Source organism: Leptodactylus fuscus, chromosome 1, assembly GCF_031893055.1.
Source record: "Leptodactylus fuscus isolate aLepFus1 chromosome 1, aLepFus1.hap2, whole genome shotgun sequence".
Lineage (NCBI taxonomy): Eukaryota > Metazoa > Chordata > Amphibia > Anura > Leptodactylidae > Leptodactylus > Leptodactylus fuscus.
In genome coordinates this window covers 343906222-343921755 of record NC_134265.1, presented here as the reverse complement: position 1 = coordinate 343921755, position 15534 = coordinate 343906222, and the positions used below count along the sequence as shown (strand labels likewise).

The 15534-nt window shown below is 44.8% G+C and overlaps 1 protein-coding gene across 1 annotated transcript in view; it reads left to right on the top strand.

Annotated features, from left to right (window-relative positions):
- The window catches only part of LOC142183343 (uncharacterized), a 100757-nt gene that overhangs the window by 69066 nt on the left and 16157 nt on the right, over positions 1 to 15534 (top strand). Inside the window, exons 4-6 of the mRNA XM_075258438.1 lie at positions 3325 to 3410; positions 3940 to 4045; positions 10704 to 10826. Of these exons, the coding sequence (XP_075114539.1) occupies positions 3325 to 3410; positions 3940 to 4045; positions 10704 to 10826 (315 nt within the window). The remainder of the gene's footprint in view (positions 1 to 3324; positions 3411 to 3939; positions 4046 to 10703; positions 10827 to 15534) is intronic.

Sequence of the window (15534 nt, the reverse complement as noted above, 5' to 3'; positions counted from 1 at the left end):
CCCTCCACCATTAATTGGTCCAAACTGGGCTGGTTAGAGGCTCCCTCCACCATGAATTTGCCCAAACTGGGCTGTTTAGAGGCTCCCTCCACCATGAATTGGTCCAAACTGGGTTTTTTAGAGGCTCCCTCCACCATGAATTGGTCCAAACTGGGCTGGTTAGAGGCTCCCTCCACCATGAATTGGTCCAAACTGGGGTGGTTAGAGGCTCCCTCTACCATGAATTGGTCCAAACTGGGTTTTTTAGAGGCTCCCTCCACCATGAATTTGCCCAAACTGGGCTGTTTAGAGGCTCCCTCCACCATGAATTGGTCCAAACTGGGCTGGTTAGAGGCTCCCTCCACCATGAATTTCCCAAAACTTGGCTGTTTAGAGGCTCCCTCCACCATTAATTGGTCCAAACTGGGCTGGTTAGAGGCTCCCTCCACCATGAATTGGTCCAAACTGGGGTTTTTAGAGGCTCCCTCCACCATGAATTGGTCCAAACTTGGCTGTTTAGAGGCTCCCTCCACCATGAATTGGTCCAAACTGGGGTGGTTAGAGGCTCCCTCCACCATTAATTGGTCCAAACTGGGCTGGTTAGAGGCTCCCTCCACCATTAATTGGTCCAAACTGGGCTGGTTAGAGGCTCCCTCCACCATGAATTTGCCCAAACTGGGCTGTTTAGAGGCTCCCTCCACCATGAATTTGCCCAAACTGGGCTGGTTAGAGGCTCCCTCCACCATGAATTGGTCCAAACGGGTTTTTAGAGGCTCCCTTCACCATGAATTGGTCCAAACTTGGCTGTTTAGAGGCTCCCTCCACCATGAATTGGTCCAAACTGGGTTTTTTAGAGGCTCCCTCCACCATGAATTTGCCCAAACTGGGCTGTTTAGAGGCTCCCTCCACCATGAATTTGCCCAAACTGGGCTGGTTAGAGGCTCCCTCCACCATGAATTGGTCCAAACTGGGGTTTTTAGAGGCTCCCTCCACCATGAATTGGTCCAAACTTGGCTGTTTAGAGGCTCCCTCCACCATGAATTGGTCCAAACTGGGGTGGTTAGAGGCTCCCTCCACCATTAATTGGTCCAAACTGGGCTGGTTAGAGGCTCCCTCCACCATTAATTGGTCCAAACTGGGCTGGTTAGAGGCTCCCTCCACCATGAATTGGTCCAAACTGGGTTTTTTAGAGGCTCCCTCCACCATGAATTTGCCCAAACTGGGCTGTTTAGAGGCTCCCTCCACCATGAATTGGTCCAAACTGGGCTGGTTAGAGGCTCCCTCCACCATGAATTTCCCAAAACTTGGCTGTTTAGAGGCTCCCTCCACCATTAATTGGTCCAAACTGGGCTGGTTAGAGGCTCCCTCCACCATGAATTGGTCCAAACTGGGGTTTTTAGAGGCTCCCTCCACCATGAATTGGTCCAAACTTGGCTGTTTAGAGGCTCCCTCCACCATGAATTGGTCCAAACTGGGCTGGTTAGAGGCTCCCTCCACCATTAATTGGTCCAAACTGGGCTGGTTAGAGGCTCCCTCCACCATGAATTTGCCCAAACTGGGCTGTTTAGAGGCTCCCTCCACCATGAATTTGCCCAAACTGGGCTGGTTAGAGGCTCCCTCCACCATGAATTGGTCCAAACGGGTTTTTAGAGGCTCCCTTCACCATGAATTGGTCCAAACTTGGCTGTTTAGAGGCTCCCTCCACCATGAATTGGTCCAAACTGGGGTGGTTAGAGGCTCCCTCCACCATGAATTGGTCCAAACTTGGCTGTTTAGAGGCTCCCTCCACCATTAATTGGTCCAAACTGGGCTGGTTAGAGGCTCCCTCCACCATGAATTGGTCCAAACTGGGTTTTTTAGAGGCTCCCTCCACCATGAATTTGCCCAAACTGGGCTGTTTAGAGGCTCCCTCCACCATGAATTGGTCCAAACTGGGTTTTTTAGAGGCTCCCTCCACCATGAATTGGTCCAAACTGGGCTGGTTAGAGGCTCCCTCCACCATGAATTGGTCCAAACTGGGGTGGTTAGAGGCTCCCTCCACCATTAATTGGTCCAAACTGGGCTGGTTAGAGGCTCCCTCCACCATTAATTGGTCCAAACTGGGCTGGTTAGAGGCTCCCTCCACCATTAATTGGTCCAAACTGGGCTGGTTAGAGGCTCCCTCCACCATGAATTTGCCCAAACTGGGCTGTTTAGAGGCTCCCTCCACCATGAATTTGCCCAAACTGGGCTGGTTAGAGGCTCCCTCCACCATGAATTGGTCCAAACTGGGGTTTTTAGAGGCTCCCTCCACCATGAATTGGTCCAAACTTGGCTGTTTAGAGGCTCCCTCCACCATTAATTGGTCCAAACTGGGCTGGTTAGAGTCTCCCTCCACCATGAATTGGTCCAAACTGGGTTTTTTAGAGGCTCCCTCCACCATGAATTTGCCCAAACTGGGCTGTTTAGAGGCTCCCTCCACCATGAATTGGTCCAAACTGGGGTGGTTAGAGGCTCCCTCCACCATTAATTGGTCCAAACTGGGCTGGTTAGAGGCTCCCTCCACCATTAATTGGTCCAAACTGGGCTGGTTAGAGGCTCCCTCCACCATGAATTTGCCCAAACTGGGCTGGTTAGAGGCTCCCTCCACCATGAATTGGTCCAAACTGGGTTTTTTAGAGGCTCCCTCCACCATGAATTTGCCCAAACTGGGCTGGTTAGAGGCTCCCTCCACCATGAATTGGTCCAAACTGGGGTTTTTAGAGGCTCCCTCCACCATGAATTTGCCCAAACTCTGCTGGTTAGAGGCTCAATCCACCCTGATTTTCAAAACAAATGTTGGTGCCAACCTCAACTTACTACAAGGGCCAAATTCACTGCTGGTGACAAGCTCTCCTCACTGCAAGTGCCAAATACACATGTTTCAAGGTGTTTTCCTACTGTCAGAGAGGTGGTATTGAGTGTGTAAAGTGTGTAGTTGTTAGGCTGTGATGTTGGGGTAATAGAGGGTCTTTGGTGTGTTAGATGCCCCCAGACATGCTTCCCCTGCTGTCCCAGTGTCATTCCAGAGGTGTTGGCATCATTTCCTGGGGTGTCATAGTGGACTTGGTGACCCTCCAGACACGGATTTGGGTTTCCCCCTTAACGAGTATCTGTTCCCCATAGACTATAATGGGGTTCGAAACCCGTTCGAACACACGAACATTGAGCGGCTGTTCGAATCGAATTTCGAACCTCGAACATTTTAGTGTTCGCTCATCTCTAATATAGAGTAGTTTTACAGTAAAATACAGCATAGAATTAAATATAGATTAAAGCTTCCATTTGAATGTAACATTCTTCTTTTTTTTTTCCCTACATATGCAGTTGCAAAACATGTTGACACCAAGGACGACTGAAGGCTTATCAGCATCAAATACCAAAGAAATAATTAAAATGTATCAAAATCGAGAGTAAGTATTGTATTATCTTGTAGTTTATTACATTGTTTGATTCTCGCTGAATAATTCCCCTGAGTTAATAACGCCCCACAATTACACAGTTAGCACAATTACATTATAAAATAGTAATAACACTTCATTAAAGCTCTATTAAAAAATATCACATGTTTACTCCACTTTGCCTCTTTTAAGAACCTCTGCAAAAAAACACTATGCCTGAATGGTAGTAGGCATTGTATTCAATATTGTATTCAATGTATTCATGGTGGGCTTAGGAGGCATTTTTTATGTAGATTTTGAGACAGATTCTGCCTCAAATTCTGCCTGCAAAAAAACTGTGAATTTCCCATTACTGGAAGATTGCTAGACATACATGGGGGGGGGGGGGGGGATTAGCTCTATACTGAGATATTGACTCATTACTGTTCCTGTACATGGGCCATTAGTTGTGTGTGTTGCCCCTGGTACCGTTGTTATTGTCTAAAACAAGATTTCTAGGAATACATTTAATACATTGTCACATTCCTTTTTTCACGTTCAGTCTGAAAGCCACCCGGGAAAATGTACTGATTTACGACTATAACAAACTGATGACTGCTCTGAATAAGAATCTGAAGGCAGTTTATACAAGTAAGCTGGAAAATGAGGTGGGTGTAATATTTCTAAATTATACATTTACCACTTACTTTATTCCAGAAACTGAATAAGTTCCATATCATCAAGATCTGTGCCAAAATTGTGCAAAAATGTGAGATATTTGTCTTTTCTCTCCAAAACTAGTAAGAAAAGTAAGAACTACAAAAGTACTTTTTCTTAAGTCATCACAATGACACTTATCAGGAGGCTTCCCCTCCTACCATAGGGACAGGAAAAAACATTGAATATATCTCTCTATATTATAAAAATGAATTCTTGTCTGTCTGTCTGTCTGTCTGTCTGTCTGTCTGTCTGTCTGTTGTCTATGCGCGACCAAATGACTGTACCGATCTTCAACAAATTTGGTACAGACATACTTCAGGTATCCGGGAAGGTTGAAGACAAGACTCCAACTCGCTCGGACATATTGTTGCTGAGATACAGCTTTCCAAACACAATGCCCACCCCCCTTAGCCAATACAAACCTGCAAGACTTTCACTCATATTCCAACTGCAATACACACGGTCACTCCACATGCACAATACAACACTGATATCCAAACTGAGATACACGCATCAGAGGATTAGATACACAGATCAGCACACAGTATCAAACGCCAGAGGATTAGATACACGCGTCTGCACACAGTCCCACACACCAGAGGATTAAATACGCACTTCTGCACACAGTTCCACACACTGAAGGATTAGATATGTGCATCTGCACACAGTTCCACATGCCGAAGGATTAGATACACGCGTCTGCGTACAGTACCACATGCTGGGGGATTGGATACATGCTTCTGCACACAGTAACACACACCAGAGCATAAGATATGCACGTCTGCACACAGTACCACATGCCGTAGGATTAGATACGCTCGTCTACACACAGTTCCACACTCCAATATGTGCATCTGCACACAGTTGTACACGCCATAGGATTATATATATGCATCTGCACACAGTACCACACAGGGGAGGATTAGATACATGCGTCTGCACACAGTACCACACCAACAAGGATTCAATATGCGCATCTGCACACAGTTCCACACTCTGAAGGATTAGATACGTGTGTTTGCACATGGGGGAGATTTAGATGCGCACCTCTTCACACAATACCACACAGGGGAGAATTAGATACGCACATCTGCACACAGTTCAACATGCCAGGGGATTAGATACGCATGTCTTCACACAGTACCACATGGGGGAGGATTAGATACACGCATCTGCACACAGTACTACACGTCAGAGGATTGGATACGCACATCTGCACACAGTTCCACACGACAGAGGATTAGATACGCGCATCTGCACACAGTTGTACACACCATAGGATTAGATACATGCGTCTGCACACAGTACCACATGCTGTAGTATTAGATACAGGCGTCTACACACAGTTCCACACACTGGAGTATTAGATACTTGCCTCTTCAAACAATACCACACAGGGGAGGATTAGATATGTGCGTCTTCACACAGTAACACACGACTGAGGATTAGATATTCGCGTCTACACACAGTTCCACACGCTGTAGGATTAGGTACGTGTGTCTGCATAAAGTACCACACGGGGGAGGATTAGATACACATGTCTACACACAGTTCCACACACTGTAGGATTAGATACGCGCCTCTTCACACACTACCACACTGGGGAGGATTAGATATGCACATCTGCACACAGTTCAACATGCCGGAGGATTAGATACGCATGTCTTCACATAGTACCATCGCCAGAGGATTAGATACGCGCATATACACACAGTAACACACGGGGGAGGATTAGATACACGCATCTGCACACAGTACTACATGCCAGGGGATTGGATATGCACATCTGCACTCAGTTCCACACAACAGAGGATTAGAAACGTGCATCTGCACACAGTTGTACATGCCATAGGATTAGATACACGCATCTGCACACAGTACCACACACTGTAGGATTAGATACGCATGTCTACACACAGTTCCACACACTGTAGGTTTAGATACGCATGTCTACACACAGTTCCACACACTGTAGGATTAGATACGCGCCTCTTCGAACAATACCACACAGGGGAGGATTAGATACGTGCGTCTGCACACAGTACCACACAACCGAGGGTTAGATATGTGCGTCTGCACACAGATCCACACGCTAAAGGATTAGATATGTGTGTCTGCACAAAGTACCACACCGGGGAGGATTAGATACGCACCTCTTTACAAAATACCACATAGGGGAGGATTAGATACGCACATCTACACACAGTTCAACATGCCAGAGGATTAGATATGCATGTCTTCACATAGTACCATCGCCAGAGGATTAGATACACGCGTCTACACACAGTACCACACGGGGGAGGATTAGATAAGTGCATTTGCAAACAGTACTACACGCCAGAGGATTGGATACACGTATCTGCACACAGTTCCACATGCCAGAGGATTAAATACACGCCTCTTCACACAATACCACACAGGGAGGATTAGATATGTGCCTCTGCACACAGTACCACAAGCCATAGGATTAGATACGTGCATCAGCACACAGTACCATACGCTGGAGGATTAGATAGACGGCTCTGCACAGAGTACCACACATTAGAGTTTTACTCCAGGTTTCCATAGCAACCCAGTCATTTGTCTTCACTGCTGTATGTCAGCTTTAAAGGGGGCAAGGTGCTGCAGATGACATTGTTACACAAGGTCACATTCACACAGCTTTACTCCAGGTATCCATAACAACTGATCGCAGGTGTTTCACTGATATCCAAAATGAGATACACATGACCACATGACGCTTATGGACACACACAAACCACATACAAAATACACCAGTGCACAACTGGGCAATTCTTATGGGGCCACTACACAAACAAAAAGTGTAATATACCCGTGCGAAGCGGGGTCCTCCTGCTAATATATATATATATATAATCTTTAGCTCCACTTCCAATAGTTCACCAGTTGTTTCCTGTCTTTCATGGTAAGCGAGGAATCCATCCTAGGACTCATCCTTCTCACCCAGCATTACTTTGGCGCCCTGATCCTCCAGTGTGGGTTTCAGAGGGCTTTGGCAGAGTTCTCCAGAATGTTGCCCCCCTTGACTCCTTTGAGGTTTGCAGGTCTCCTGGCCTAATAAGTCACTCCTCTAGTGAGTTCCCTGTTTGGCTCTAGCCTTATTTTATTAGTTTCCTCTGGGTTAATGACTGTTTTTGAGTCTTTAAAGGGATCCTATCACTCAGACATTATTTTGTCTAGCTACCAATTCGGAATAGCCTTAAGAAAGGCTATTCGTCTCTTACCTTTCGTCGTCTTCTCCATGCCGCCGTTCGCCTACAATCCCGGTTCTTGTCAGTATGCAAATTAGCTCTCTCGCAGCACTGGAGGTGGGCCCCAGTGCTCAGACAGCACTGGGGGCGCCCCCAATGCTGCAAGAGAACTCTCTCCAGCGCTGCCTCCTCTTCTTCAGTAGCGTCATCTTCAGCCTCTTCTTCCGGCGATGGCTTGTAACTTCTAGGCCTCGGGCCTTGGGCAGATCAGACTGCGCATGCCCATAGGCCACGAGAAAATGGCTGCTTGCACAGTATTTTCTTGTGGCCTGTGAGCATGCGCAGTCTTCTCTGCCCAAGGCCCGAGGCCTAGAAGTTACAAGCCACCGCCGGAAGAAGAGGCAGCGCTGGGGAGAGTTCTCTCGCAGCATTGGGGATGCCCCCAGTGCTGTCTGAGTGCTGGGGATCGCCCCCATTGCTGCGAGAGAGCTAATTTGCATATCGACAAGAACCAGGATTGTAGGCGAACGGCGGCGCAGAGAAGATGACGAAAGATAGATGAATAGCCTTTCTTAAGGCTATTCCAACGTGGTAGCTAGAAAAAATAGTGTCTGAGTGATAGGATACCTTTAAGGTGGTTAAATCTGCCCAATTAAAGAGATTCTCACCAATTCTGATTCATCTTTTGAATTATCTGGTTGTCCTCTCTGTCAGTCAGAAGATACGGAGTCCCTTCTTAAGACTATTTGCCTTACCATGAATATTGAGGATGTTAAGGAGCCTCTGTCAGTTCAAGATCAGATGTTCCAGTTCTTGGGGGATAGTGGTGGAGTGTCTTCCCTATCCATTCTAATATTAAGACATTAAATACTAAAGAGTGGAAGGTGCAAGAAAGAAAAATATCAATTTCAGAATCTTTTTTTCTTTTTGTAGATTGTGAGCCCCATATAGGTATCACATTGTTCATTTTTTTCCCTATCAGTATGTCTTTATAGAATGGTAGGAAATCCACACAAACACGGGGAGAACATACAAACTCCTTACAGCTGTTGCTCCTGGTGGGATTCAAACCCAGGACTCCAGCGCTGCAAGGTTGCAGTGCTAACCACTGAGCCACCTTGTTGCCCCAGTTTCAGAATCTTTTAAAATGAAGTACCCATTTACAGAAGAAGATACTGAATTCTTGGATAAAATGCTGTAAAAGGAAGTTCCAATAGCTAGCATATCAAAAAGGTTCTTCCTACCCTTTCAACATACAGGATTACTTACAGGGATCCTATCAACTGTGTAAGTGGCCATTTTCCAGTCGGCTTTGCCCTAGGCCTGAGGCCTAGAAGTTTGAAGCCTGTGCGTGAAGAGGACGTTCCGGAAGAAGATGGAGGTGGCGCTGGAGAGTTGTCTCGCAGCATTGGGGACACCCCCAGGGCTGTTTGAGCGCTGGGGCCCACCTCCAGTGCTGCGAGAGAATTGATTTGCATACCGATGAAAACCAGGATTTATACCGATGAAAACCGGGATTTATACCGATCGGCGATATGGAGTAGACATCTAAAGGTAGGAGAAGAATATCCTTTCTTATAAGGCTATTCTGACATGTTAGTGAGAAAAAATTTGAGTTTTAATGATAGGATCCCTTTAAGACTAAAGGGACAGAACTTACAACCGTATATTTTACCAGGTCCCAAGTGCCACGATTAGAGATGAGTGAATCGAAGCTGACGAAGTGGAATTTGATCCGAATTTCAGGAATTTTGGTTCGCATTAAATCCAGATTTCCTCACACTCCGTGGTAACAAATTGCACAGCTCTGATCAGGGGTTTTAACCCTTTGAATGTCGCAGTCAAACATGGGGTTCCACCATGCTACATATTCCCCTCGGCACAAGATCAGGGGGTGCCATCGCGATTAAATAAAAAATATTGATACTCACCTGTCCTGGTCTCAGCATCCACTCTGGAGCTCTTCCGGTCGGTGACTGGAAACATTGAGGGGTCCCTATATATAATAAATCCCCTGAGATGCTGTGATCATGTTTGACTGTGGCATCTCGGGGGTTAACACCCACAATTGGAGCTCAGCTCCGACTGGGAATGTTAGAGGACAGTGTCAGCCATTACATACAGCTGACACCTGCAAAGCAGGGTGCGCACACAGTTTCTGGTTTAAAGGAAATAGTACAGTGCTGTACTATTAGGGCAGATGTCGGGAAGGGGTCAACGCGATTTGCTGCAAATTAATTCGGGAAATTTGCTCATCTCTAGCTACGATGTTACCTCAATAATGGACCATTTCATCCTATCAAATGCCTTTTCGACATCCATAAATAACAACATCATAGAAATTCTCTGAATGCGGCTCATATTTACCCTGGATCAGTTATTTGCGTATTCTTTTCCCAGAATTCCTAGTAGAGCATGCATGGTCTGTGAAACTCTACACACCTCAAGATGGCCTGGAATGGCAACATCTCCATAAGGAGACATAGTACCCCTTCTGAGACATAACTATGGCAATAACCTCAAAACAGTTATCTGCATATGGGTCTCCCTTGCTTTCAGAATAAATGCTCTGGTTTGGCTTTTACCCCTCGCTGTTCCATGCTGTATAAAGCATAAACTGAACATAAACATAAAAGGAAGTCTAGACCCAGTACAGGTGGTGGGTGACAGAAGGATACTGTCCGTGGTGGGCTCCATGCGGGAGAATAACTCCCATCCCATGTATGAGACTGTGACAGCACTGGGCAGTACTGTCAGTGACCGACTGCTTCACCCTAAGGGAGAGAAGGGACACTATTTTTGTTTTCCTTGTAATACTACTGTGTTATCTACGCTGCTGTAACACACTGAATTTTTCCATGGTGGGACTATTAAAGGATGACAAAATGCAAAAAAGTTCAAAAGCAGCGGCACCGTTCTGTGGGTGTGAACATACACCAAATCACTGGATCTCAAACTAGATGATCTGGCATTCAGGTGGTGCTCACTGTTGAACAAATAGTCCAATATAGTGCAAAAAAATAGAAAAAAAATCAGGGCACTCACCAGCCAGTAGTAAAATTCACCAAACTTTAATAATCTTCCATAAAAATAGGTACTTGAACAGCATTTACAGACGGGGGTAGGGTAGATGGAATGTAGAAGAAATGAAGCGACGACCGTTTCGTGCCTGATGAAGTGCATTTAGCACGAAACGGTCGTCGCTTCATTTCTTCTACATTCCATCTACCCTACCCCCGTCTGTAAATGCTGTTCAAGTACCTATTTTTATGGAAGATTATTAAAGTTTGGTGAATTTTACTACTGGCTGGTGAGTGCCCTGATTTTTTTTCTATTTTTTTGCACTATTAAAGGATGATCTTATTAAAACATGTTCTATGATTAACTTTAACAGGTAGCAGTTTCCTTTGGTGAAGAGATAAAAGAAGCACAACGAAAATGGGATTTAAATGAAAATGAGATAACTTCACTTGGTTTGTTCAACCCATACTACGCTGGAAATCACCGCTCATATACGGTAACTAATATATACAGAAACATGATAGCACATACTTGCATTTTGAGAGCATCGATCACATATTCAGAATGTTTCTAATGGTACATAAGTAGAGATGAACTTTCCAAATAAAATCACATGGATCACAGGGATCTGATGGACTTCCTTTATAATTCCATGCAAGCAGCCCTCATGACGGGGGACAGCCAATCATGAGGGACCATAGACAATATAAAAAGCTTAGAAACAAAGAGAAGGTGTCCATTTTGTGGAGCAAGATTAGAAAGCTATAGTAAGGTGTCAGACTAAGAGAGATAGAAAGTAAAACATAGATAATAAAGTGTGGGCTATTGGGAAGTTTAATGTTAGGACTGAAGAGAGATAACAGATGTGAACTCCCTTTTGTGAGATACTGTACATCTCGGTTAAGGGAAGTTAAGGGTATCAGAATAAAGTGACTGCAAATGCAGTTTTTCTCCAATTCCACCCCATTCTGAATTTTTCTCCAGTTTCCCAGGACAATGTATAGAATATTAAATGGTACCATTACGAAGCGCAATTTGTCCCACAAAAATTAAGCCCTCATATGACTCTGTGAAAAAAAATAAAAAGTTATGGCTGTTGTAAAAAAAAAAAAAAAAAAAAAAAAAAATTGAAAATAAAAAAATTAGCTGTGTCAAAAAAGGCTATCCATATTTTATCACTGGTGACTTATCATTAAAATAGGCCATCAATTTCAGATTGACGGGCCCAGATTGTTAAGTCACCTTGCAGATCAGTCTTTTACCAGAACATGCAGCTCCCAGAATTTGTTTACATGCCGGGCACTGTTAGAATGTCACAGTCCAGACCTAAATCCCATTGAGCATCTGTGACAAGACATGAAAATTGCTCTTCACAGACGTCTCAATCCAATCTGGCTGAGCTTGAGCTATTTTGCAAAGAAGAATGGGCAAAAATTTCAGTTGCTAGATGCGCAAAACTGATTAAAGAAATACCCCAAAAGACGTGCAGCTGTAACTGCAGAGAAAGTAGGCTCTACAAAGTACTGATATAGGGGGTTGAAGACGATTGCGTCACACTTTTTTATTTGATTAAAATTGTGAAAACCTTGTATCATTTCCCTTCCACTTCACAATTATTTGCTACCATATATACTCAAGTATAAGCCGACCCGAATTTAAGCTGAGGCCCCTAATTTTCCCACAAAAAACTGGGAAAACTCATTGACTCGAGTATAAGCCATGGGGGGGGGGGATCCACCATTGCAGATATAAAGTCTGCTAAACCACTTTTTAGGGCTGAAAACCACTAGTATACAGTATAGCAGTATAGCAGTATATATACAGTATAGCAGAGGAAATAACAGAACCCCTTGCTATAATCTTCGGTAAGTCATGGGAAACAGGGGTGGTCCCTTTAGATTGGAAAAGGGCAAATGTTGTCCCCATCTACAAAAAGGGGAAAAAGGACGATCCAGGAAATTACAGGCCGGTAAGTCTGACCTCGATAGCAGGAAAAATCTTTGAGCAAATTGTCAAGGAACATTTACTTCGGTACCTGGATGGGAAGGCATTAATTAACCAGAGCCAGCACGGCTTTATGACCAATAAATCTTGTCAGACTAACCTGATTTCCTTCTACAACAAAATCACTGAATGGTTGGACCAAGGGAATGCCGTGGACATAGTATATCTTGACTTCAGTAAGGCATTTGATAAAGTATCACATAACCTTCTTATTGAAAAAATGATTAAGTATGGCTTTGACAAAAAATCAGTTAGGTGGATTCACAACTGGCTTAATGATCGGGCACAACGAGTAATACTAAATGGCTACACATCGAACTGGAAGAAAGTCAAAAGCGGGGTGCCGCAGGGCTCTGTTCTGGGCCCAGTACTTTTTAACATCTTTATAAATGATCTGGACAATGGAATTATTGGGGAACTCATAAAATTTGCAGATGATACGAAGATAGGAGGAATAACCAACACTAGAGAGGAGAGAGAGTGTATTCAAAAGGACTTAGACACACTGGAACAATGGGCTGAGGTGAATAAAATGGTATTTAACAGGGACAAATGCAAAGTTCTACACCTGGGTAACAGAAATGTAAAAAACATATATAGTATGGGAGGAATAGAACTAAGTGATAGCATAGGGGAAAAGGACTTGGGCATAATAGTAGATCACAAATTCAACATGAGCCAACAGTGCGGTGCTGCTGCAAAAAAGGCTAATAAAATTCTGGGATGTATTAAGACAAGCATTGAATCTAGATGAAGAGAGGTCATTATTCCGCTGTACTCTTCCCTGGTCAGACCACACCTGGAATACTGTGTACAGTTCTGGGCGCCTCAATTCAAGAAAGACATCAATATATTGGAGCAAGTCCAGAGAAGAGCAACCAAAATGGTGGAAGGTCTGCAAACCATGTCCTATGAGGAGCTGCTAAAAGAATTGGTATTGTTTAGTTTGCAGAAGAGAAGGCTGAGGGGAGATTTAATAGCAGTCTACAAATATCTGAAAGGTAGTCACAGTGCAGAGGGATCTACCCTATTCTCATTAGCACAAGGAAGTACAAGAAGCAATGGGATGAAACTAAAGAGAAAGTTTTTCCTAATGTCTAATCTGTATCTCTTTCCGACAGTGAGGGTAGTGAGAGAGTGGAATAGGCTGCCACGGGAGGTGGTGGGCGCTCCATCAATGGAAATCTTCAAGCGGAATCTGGATAAACCTATAGCTGGGATGATTTAGGAAAACCTGCACTCGCAGGGGGTTGGACCCGATGGCCCTTGAGGTCCCTTCCAACTCTACTATAGGTCCCTTAGCGCTAATCTTACGCATTTTGTGATGTAAACAAATGGTTTTTTTTTTGGTATACACAGAGGCTAGAATAAAAATCTCTGCTTGTGGGCTGAAGCAACAGAATGGGCCTGACACTCTAAACACTGCTGGGGCAAGTCACAACTCCATGATAAGGGTGAAAGAATTACTACTGGGGGAGGCAGGGCTGAATTGGTACAAAGGGGCACAAATAAGAACTCTGCTTGTGGGTTGATGCAACAGAATGGGGCATAAACCTAAAATGCAGGTGCACAAATCTATCTATAACTGAAAAGAAGCATAGACACGCAGGTTCTATCATGCAGTTACAAGTAGAAGAGTGGCTCAGCAAGTGACAGTTGGGGTTCATTGTGTACACTCTATGCCATCAAAAAGGCTAACTGGGGGGTGTACTTGCAACCCCTCGCTAAATTCACCCAAACCTCAGCTTGGGGAAGCCTCCACTCACCCCAAGGGCCACAAGTCCAACTTCTACACCCAATACGTGTAAGGCGCAGAGGGATCAGAGAGAACAGGGCTGTGGTTGGCCAGGTACTCACGCAACATGCGCCTATACTTTTCCCTCCTGGTGACACTAGGCCCCTCAGTGGCGGTAGTTTGGCCAGGGGGGGCATTAATGTGTCCCACACCTTGGAGAGTGTTCCCCTGGTGGTTGTGGACTAGATGGCAGTTGTTAGCCTCTTGGAGGAAATCTCCTCTCTGCTGCCAGCAAGGGTTGACGGAAATATTTCCATCATATTCTGCACCAGGTGCTTGTGGCAATCATTTATGGGATTGTTCCACTTCATCCTCCTCCTCTTCCTCTGTCATCCAACGGTCAGAAGATGATAGGAGTGTGCTCTGAATGTTTTCTGGCTAGCAGCGGTTACTTTAGACTTACGAAAATGGCCGCACTTTCACCAGTATATCAGGCACAATGAGGTAGGTTTTTAAAAACCTTTGCACCAACAAGTTAAAAATGTGGGCCATGAGTGGACCGTGTTTGAGTCTGGCAAGCTCCAGAGCCGCTACCAGGTTCCAGCCATTATCACACACGACCATGCCTGGGCCCAGGTGCATCGGCGAGAAAGACATTGCCGTCACATCGAGGATGGCATCCCTCACCTCGGGGGCAGTGTGTTTTCTGTCGGTCAAGCTGATGAGCTTCAGCACGACCTGCTGACGTCTCCATACGCCAGTGTTGCAGCGTTTACAGCTCGCTGGTGGAGTCGATGTTGCACGATGGCCACGGGATGCGCTGTAGCTTGACCTCCACCTTGCTCCCCAGCTGCATTTCCACACCTCTGGGCACGTCCTCGTCCCTTAGCGCTAATCTTACGCATTTTGTGATGTAAACAAATGTGTTTTTTTTTTTGGTATACACAGAGGCTAGATATATTGAGCGTATATTAGGTCCTATATACCGTATGACAGCATACAGGAATGAGTGACTTCACAAACTGATGGATTGTATACCAGTTTGGCTTTTTTTGGTATACACAGAGGCTAGATATATGGTGCGTGTTTTATGTCCTATATACCATATGTCAGTATACAGGAATGAGTGACTTGACCCACTGCTGGATTGTATACCAGTTTTGGCTTTTTTGGGGTATACACTAAGGCTAGATATATAAAGCGTATATTTTGGCCCTATATACCGTATGTCAGTATACAGGAATGAGTGACTTGACAAACTGATGGATTGTATAACAGTTTGGCTTTTTTGGGTATACACAGAGGCTAGATATATTGAGCGTATATTAGGTCCTATATACAGTATGACAGTATACAGGAATGAGTGACATCACAAACTGATGGATTGTATACCTATACTGTGCTGGTGCAAAGCTCAACCCACTTAAAGGGCCTTACACTCCGCTGGTGCGAGGCTGAACTAACT